The sequence below is a fragment of the Lotus japonicus genome, chromosome 3, assembly GCF_012489685.1.
Source record: "Lotus japonicus ecotype B-129 chromosome 3, LjGifu_v1.2".
Classification (NCBI taxonomy): domain Eukaryota; kingdom Viridiplantae; phylum Streptophyta; class Magnoliopsida; order Fabales; family Fabaceae; genus Lotus; species Lotus japonicus.
The window spans coordinates 48904789-48913424 of record NC_080043.1 but is presented as its reverse complement, the minus strand read 5'-3'; the positions used below and the strand labels follow the sequence as shown (position 1 = coordinate 48913424).

The following is an 8636-nucleotide window of genomic DNA, read 5'->3' as shown; positions in this document are numbered from 1 at the left end:
GGACACCGATGACCCCATCGCCTTCATCCTCACGCAAGTCAACTTTGAGAAGTTAGAGGAAGAGGTGCTGGATAAAGGTTTGGACTACATGGCTGAAGAGGCCATGTCGAGTCTCCTTCTGGCCAGAAGCATCTTTAGACACACATTTAAGAACTACGGTTCTACCGCCAAAGATGTTGAGAGGTTGCGTCAAGAGGTGAGCCAGCTTCGCGCCGCCAACTCTGAGCACGATGAGAGGTGCAAGTCCTTGGAAAACCAACTATCCACCCAGAAAGCCACCTTCGAGGAGGCACTGGTCAAGTTGGGGAAAGAAACCAACTGAGCCAAAACTTAATTGAAGGCGCAAAAACAAAAGACACTGCGAGAGGTCGTTGCTAAGGAGGAAACCATCGCAGCCAAGAGCATAGAACTAGCGGAAAGGACAAAGTGATCGCCAACTTAAAGGATCAAGCAAAGACCGACCTGGCGGCGAAAGACGAGATCATCACCGCGAAAAAGTCCCAGGCCAAGGTTGACGCTGAGAATCTTGAAAGTTGGTTGAAGAGTAAAGCTGCCCTTGCCGTTGCTGAACAACACGACTATGGTTTCTTCCTCGCCAAAGCCCAAGTTTGTCATCTCTTCAATGACCTTGATGTCCGTCCCATGAGGATGTTCAAAGAGATCACTCCTACTAGCTTGGTCGGCCCGGATGACCCCCCGGGGGTTGGCAACATTGATTTTTTGAACGCTGGGAACGAAGGAAATGTTAATAATAATGCCAATATTTAATTGTAATATTGCTTACTTTTTTGTTAACCGCTTAGAGTTTGATCGCCCCTTAGGGCTTGCCTTGTATTGAAACGTATGTTGTTTTATCCATTGCCAATTCTGTTCGCTACCTTTGAAATTCTGGCACACGCGGACAGATGTTCTACCAGATGTCTAAGACATCTTGTACAACATGATACAAAACAGTTAATTGAATATGCAATATAAAGAACATAAAAAGAGACAAGACACAAGGGATTGTTAACCCAGTTCGGTGCAAAATCACCTACGTCTGGAGGGTTTTCACCCAAGAGAAAGATAATCCACTATTCAGAGAAATTGTAGACAAAAGGTCTTAACTGAACTGCCACAGTTCACAACGTTTTCTACCTATCTCTACAAGTGATTATTACTTAGTCCTCCCCCTAAGTATGAGAGCCCCTCTCACTTTCTCTCAATCACTACCACAGTGATTCAAAAGCTCAAAACAAGAGCAAAGACAGATCTCATGATCAAACAACAAAAACACAACTCTCAGCCAAAGAATCAACACATGAATATGCTGAGAGAACAACAAGTGTGAACACAGACAAGAGTAAACCCTAGTTTTACTCAACAGAAGCTCTCTACCGAAACACTAGGTTTCGGTCTTCATATATACCAGTCATCCAGGCCTTGTCTTCGATGGGATTTAACGAGCAAAGGTCCACACAACACGCAGGGAGTTTCCAGGAAACAAATCAGCAGAAAAGTCTTCAATAAAAAGTTTCCTTTTCCATAAATAAAACTCCCACAAAATCCTAAGATCAAATCATTGAAACCGATTTGATCACATAGAATATAATCCTTTAACGCCGCATAGAAGCTTCCAGAAATACCCTATCTTGATCACCAAGTAAGCAAAACGAAGCTTCACAGAAAACCTAGCCAACTCATTGCAGGTTTTGCAGGGACAGATGTCATAGGCAAGATGTTGTGACATCGGGTCCGACATGTTGGCCAAAAATTTAACTTAGCTAAAATGCAGACAACATAACAAAGGAACAACAATCTCCCCCTGTGTTAAATTCTAGCTAATACAATCCACTACCATAAAGAACTCTTCAGCAGCTTGGAACTTGAATCACTTGAATCAACATAGAAGAGCATCCACAAAAACAAGGTAGCTTACACACCAACATAGCTAGTAGCATCAACTATGCATATTTCAATCTCAGAACCATTCTCAGTGCAGCAGAACACCATATCAGAGTTTTAGCACAGCAGCACACAATCAACTATCACAAACAACAAGACGTTGTTTGAATAGAACACACAACTACACAGTAGCAAGAAGCTACCAAACCACACTACCAAACCACAATAGCAGAAAGCCATAAAGAAGCTACCAAACCAGAGATAACCACATGCTACTAATTACTCCCCCTTATTAGCATAATTTGGCAAAGGTAGTCATACCAGAATATCATCCTAGTGCTTACCAGAGCTATCCACAGAAGTCATCAGCACCGTGTTCAAGAATTATACAGACCAGGAGCAAATAAAGAGAGCACATAGCCACACAGGGCTCAAATACATCTAAAAGAAAAAGAACAAATCAAAGAGATGTGCTCTTATTCTTCTACAACCTCCTCAGTCTCAACATCTTCTTCTTCATCAGCAGCAGCCTCAGCTTCCTCTTCTTCACTTTCTCCTTCAGCAGCAATAGTTGCACCATCTGACATAGCCTTGATGAGTTGATCAACATTGAATTTTCTGACCTTGCAAGCTTGAATGGTGTCACCAAGAGACTTGGAGACAGCCTTCAACTCAGCCAAGATGTCTTCCTTGCTAGAACCAACTACCTTAGTGCCACTGGCACTGACAGTTCCCTTTGCGGCAGAGAGCACAATGTCTGGAACATGCGTCCCAGCAAATAACCGGTAATCAAACTTGAGAGGCAAAGGCTTCTTACCTTGAGACTAATCAGCCCTCACAATAGTAGGTTGTTGATGTGCAATGATCTCTGAGAGAAGACAAGGAAGCAGAATAGGCAGCTTCACAGCATATGATCCAACATGCTTGAGAGTCTGCTCAAAAACCAGCTTTCCAAAATCAAACTCACCCCCAGTTCCAACCAAATAAAGCATTCTGGCCAGAGGTGGAGTCACACCAGACAAGTGATTGGTGGCCATCCAATTGGCAGTACCAATCTTGTAGAGAACAACATATTTGGTAGAAAGTTTCCCAGATGGAAGCAATCCCTTCTTAGGCCACTTCCTGACCAACTTCCTAGTAAGGGTTGTAGCAACCCTATTCAAATCAGGCTCCTCCCTGAGCCACAACAACAGGGTTTTTGCCCAAAAACTCATTGATCACTTCAGGAGAGAAGTTGATGCACTTCCCCCTCACAAACACTTTCCTGTACTCAGTACTGGAAGCATCATCACAATCAGCAGGGATGTTCACAATGAACTCCCTAACAAGCTTGTCAAAACATCTGCCAAGATCCTTGAGAATCTTCATTAATCCAGCAGCAGAAATAACTTCCATGACATCCTTGAGTTCCAAGGCATCTTCATGAAGTTCCCTTTCAATAGCAAGCCTCCTTTGAACCACATATTTCCATCTCTGAGCAGAGTCTGGAAAATGAAAGGACACATTGTCCACAGGAGCATCAAGCACATTTTGAGGAACTTTCTTACCTTTCAAACGTTTTCTGGCAGTGGTTGAGATGTCTGGGACATCTGGCTCGACATCTGCCTCTAAGTCAGGATCAAGCACATGTCTTCTTTTCTTCCCAGTAGAAGGTTCTGACTTCTTGTATTTCTTTGTCTCCTTCTCAGATTTTGGAATTTGAGAACTTCGGGAAGTCTTTGGAGTCTTAGCAGCAGATCCTTCGTTCTCCTGCTTCGTTACGTCTGTAACCTTCTTCTTGACACCACTAACAGGACAGATGTCGAACGCGATGTTGAGACAACCGGTTCGACAACTGACTAACAGTAACAACATAATCTTTAAAAAACATAAGTAAACAGGACACAGTAATGGTTAACCCAAATCGGTGAAACTTCACCTACGTCTGGAGAGTTTTCACCCAAAGAAAGGAAATCCACTATCTCAAGATTCAGGAATTACAGACACTCATGAACGCAACAGTTCATAGTTCACTTCCTAATCTACCCAGTGTATTTCTACTTAGAATCTTAACCTAAGTATGAGAGCCCCTTTCACTTTCCCTCAATCACTGCCACATTGATTGGTAACAAACAATCAACAATCAGAGTTTGAAGAATCAAAGAACACAGAACACAACTTTGCTTTATAGAATCAGGGAGCAAAGTTTGTGCACAGGAAACAAGGACAAAGAACAATGAACAACCCTAAAACACTTGATCTCTCTCTATTAACAATGAACAACCCTAAAACACTTGATCTCTCTTTATTAGCTTCGGTGGTCTTCAAGCTTTAGGTCTTTGTCCTTTTATAAACTTCAGCAGCAGTGGCTTGGGCACTAGGGTTTTCTTGGGCTGAAGTAACAGATTGCAGCAACAAATCAAAACTGAATCTCCAAGATATTGTTGCAAAATTCAAACGTAAAGATAGAAACCAATCTTTTAATAAAGATTGTTTCAACAAATAACAACCCACAAATAAAACCCTTTTGGAATAGCTACTTGATCCTCAAGTAACTATAAAAACATATCTTCATAAAATCTTCAAGGGCCCACATCACGTTCCAAGCAAAGGACTGAAATGTAACAACAATAATGTAACAACAATCTCCCCCTTTCTCAAATTTTGTCTAAAACAACTCACAGATCAGAGAGGGTAAACATAGAGAACCAAAGCACCCCCTTAGCAGCAGACTCCCCCTCAAATGATTCATCCATACCTACAACAATCATACTCCAAAAGGCCAAGTTGGAACAAAGAACATAGCAGCAGAACATACTAACTATCCAACAAGTGTAAACTAGTAAACCAGTAGCAACTTGAACAGTAGCAGCTTGGAGTACTACACAACCAGTTACTTGCCTTGTCTTGAAAGAAAGCTACCAAATAGAAAGTTCCCAAGTAGAAAACATAGTCTTCATAGCAACAGAAACAACCCAGGTTCTTCACCAAACTACTCCCCCTTTTTAACACAAATTTGGCAAAGGGTGCACAACATAAACAAACCATCACTTCTAAGACCAGAATGACAACAATTCATGCATATTTTCAATAACTGACTTCTTATAACCAGTAGATGGTTTAGAACCCAAGGTAGATTAATGGATTTGGAGATCAAGTTCAGATGTGTCAACAATGGGGTTTGGATTTCCAGCAGAGGGTTCCATATTCACATCTGAAGTAGTCTCAACTAATGTCTCGACATGGGGTTCAACATTGGGAACAAAAACGGATTCAACTGATATCTCATGAATCACATTAGGCACAATAGCATTAGGATCTGCACTTACAGATTCACCTATGCTTGCATGAACAATTGCTGGTGCATTTGAGACTTCAAGAGAACTTGCAGCAACAAATTTCTTCCTCCACTCCTTCATAACATCTACACCAGAACTCTGAGATTTAAGAAGAGCAACATCCTTTGAATATGATCTATTCACCCTAGATGGTTGTGGAGACATCTCTTCCTTGCCGTAAAACTTAACTCTAACTCCTTCTTTAGGTTTCCACTCTTTCCTTGTTGGAGGTACCTGTGGATTAGTCCTTGGTTGATCATGAGACTGAGGATATCCATATAGCTTGTAACAGTAGGGCCTTATATGACCAAGTTTGCCACAGTGATGACATCTCCAAGTAGATTTCTTGGATTTTCTGAAATGAGGGTACACATGTCGTATAGAATGATGCGACATTGGGTCGGACATTGGTTGCTTAGTTTGCTTTTCAGATGAAACAGACTTATTTGCACTCTTGTACTTGAAGCCTATCCCTTCCTTATCTCCAACTGTTTTACCAACTTCCAGAATCTCCTCTAACACATTGGTACTTTTATTCATCATACGAATAGACTTTGTCATACCTTCAAGCTTGGAGTTCAAAAGAGTAACTTCCTCTTGTAAGCTACCATTGATGATTAGAAGTTGCTTCTTTTACGCAAGTAGATTATTGACGTTCTTTACTTCTTCTTGCAAACTAGCATTAGTACTCTGAAGCTTCTCATTCTCAGCAAGCAAATCCTTGACTTCTTTTCTCATTTTCTCACCATACGTACATGATTCCTTCCACTTAGCCAACAACAATTTGTAGGTTTCAACTAGTTCTTCATTTGAGATAACCTCATCACCATCACTTGACTCAGCATCAGAATAGTACTTTCCAATGAGAGCCTTTACATGAGAAGCCCTGGTTGTATCATTCTCATGTTTGCCCTTGAGTTGAAATTCAGTATTCTTCACATTGTCCGACACATTGTCCAGGACATTTGTATTTGACGTTCTGCCCAAACTCTTCAACGCTTTGTTCAGAAATGATATAGCTTCTGCAATACTTGCATCAGTATCCTTCTCCCTCTGATCTTCATCTTCTTCAGCGTTGGACACAAAAGTTATACTCTTCACCTTCTTCTCATATCTACCATTAAGAGACATCTCAAAGGTTTGCAAGGAACCATTGAGTTCATCAACCTTGATGTTACTGATGTCTTGGGCTTCTTCAATGACAGTTACCTTCATATCAAACCTCTCGGGGCGAGACCTGAGAATCTTTCTTGCTAACTTTTCTTCAGACATGGGTTCCCCTAGGGCAAAAGAAGAGTTGGCGAGATCCCTTATACGCATGTGGAACTCATATATGGATTCATCCTCATGAAGGTATGAAAAACGGTAGAAAGGGAGGGTTTGAATAACGTTTTCAGAATAAAACTTCCATCTTAAAGTTTTTAGCAAATCTGTCAAGAACAAATAAAGTGCTTAAGATAAGAGATAGAAAAGCACACAAGGATTTTATCCTGGTTCACTTGATGAATCACTCAAGCTAGTCAAGTCCACCCGTTAAGGTGATTTCTTCCTTCTTAGAATGAAGGCAATCCACTAATCAGGTAATTGTTACAACTGCACTTGAAACCTACAAGTGACTAACAATACACTGACTTAGCTCACACTAATATTCACTCTCTTAGTGTTCTCTAGGATCCGATCAACCTTGATCTCCTAAAGGTAAACTAAACAACTGTTTAAGAAAGATTGTTTACAAAGAGATTGCTTCTAAAAAGCTTATAGTAAACACAATGAATTCAAGAATGAAAGAATGGTTAGAAGGTTTGAATATAGCTTGCGCGTGTGAGATTCTTCCAACCGCATCTTTCAATCTTCAGCCTCTATTTATACTCCAAGGAATAGGGTTTGAACGCTGCATGGGAATGCTACCGTTGGAGGGCAGTTCTGGAATTTCCAGCTTCTGCTGTGGCTGAGAATGTTAAGTAGGTCGTCAGGATAGTACATTTGCTTTTGTACTTTGGATAGTGACTTTGTAACACCCCGAATTCGGTGGTGCCACTTTAGTGACTTTAAATCAATAGTGCGGAAAATGCGTAAATATTTTTTTTTTCCGTTTTCTTTTCAAATAGAAGACTTAACATAATGATGACTCAACCCAAAGATAATAAACATAAAGTAATTGGAGATAGTGCCTGCAGGCGAATAAGTGCATCCCATGGTCAGAGCCATGAGTTTTATGAATACAGTTTTCAAGAAGATAAGTCAGCCCCAAACTGCCTTCGAAAGACTTCCTATGCCCGACAAACTCCCTGTGATCCTCCTGGAAGAGAACCACACAAAAGCTAATAGTCGGGGACCTTCCCTGCCCCAAAATGAGAAATGACAATCAGAGCTGTGAAAACAATCCCCCATATAATATACTTCTAACATCGACCCTCATCCGATCATGCATGAAGTTCGGGTCCACGTCGAAGGCTCAGTAGTGGTCGTTGCGCTCAGGATCCTCCCCGAACGACGAACCATCTTGAATCAGCTGTTGGACGTCTGGCAGCAGGCCGACCGCCCAAACACAACCATACACACAAAGCCAAGGCGCTTGGGTCAACTCACAGAATATAATAGATAGTACAAGCAACATGTGATGAATAAAGGGGTATATATATATATAGGTTGTATATATACATATAAGTTCTGTATCGTCTACCCTAAGGTATATACATAACATGTTATCAGATTTCTAATAACAATTCAATATTCAATATCTCAACAATTCAATAAGTTATATCTTGAAAACTCGATAAGCAATATATCAACGAATATAGTTAAGTGCATGGTATGCCAATGCAATGTCATGCTCAAAATATGATCCGGATAAAATGTCACCCTCACGATGACCCGAAGCATCTCGCTCCACTAAAGCATCTCGCTTTTATGAAGCATCTCGCTCCTGTGAAGCAGCACACTCCTGTGAAGCATCTCGCTCCTATGAAGCTGCACGCTCCTGTGAAGCAGCACACTCCTGTGAAGCATCTCGCTCCTATGAAGCTGCACGCTCCTGTGAAGCATCTCGCTCCAATGAAGTCCGATCTGAGATCGTCCTTCGGAAAGCAGCACACTTTCCAAGAAATGTATGCATGAATGCAATATGGTTAGCCAAACAACGAATCGTCCTCACCAAGGTACGCGTGTCTAGCTAGAGTACATTGTTTCTACCACACCCTAAGGTACACAAAGAAGTGCTAATCGCATTTGGTAACTTTCCTAGTCACTTGGGCTCACCGTCTCGATGGCCAACCAAACTGCTCAACGAGCAAAAGAATGTAGCTCGCACTCAGTGACCTTTCAACTTACCATGGCTCACCATCTCGATGGCCAAACAAACTGCTCAACGAGCAAAAGAGTATCAACATACTCAGAACTGACTAGTTCCCCGGCTTATCCCTTGGATTGGCCAAC

The 8636-nt window shown here is 41.4% G+C and overlaps 1 protein-coding gene and 1 pseudogene across 1 annotated transcript; both read right to left on the bottom strand.

Annotated features, from left to right (window-relative positions):
- Positions 1 to 2233: 2233 nt before the first annotated feature.
- LOC130744257 (uncharacterized) lies at positions 2234 to 4619 on the bottom strand. Its single transcript, XM_057596449.1, has 5 exons — positions 4546 to 4619; positions 3143 to 3670; positions 2829 to 3060; positions 2435 to 2708; positions 2234 to 2325 (listed from the first exon to the last, which is right to left on the bottom strand). The coding sequence occupies exons 1-5, from the start codon at positions 4617 to 4619 to the stop codon at positions 2234 to 2236; spliced, it is 1200 nt and encodes a 399-aa protein (XP_057452432.1).
- Positions 4620 to 4916: 297 nt separating this feature from the next.
- Positions 4917 to 5282, bottom strand: LOC130749100 (uncharacterized; annotated as a pseudogene).
- Positions 5283 to 8636: the final 3354 nt, after the last annotated feature.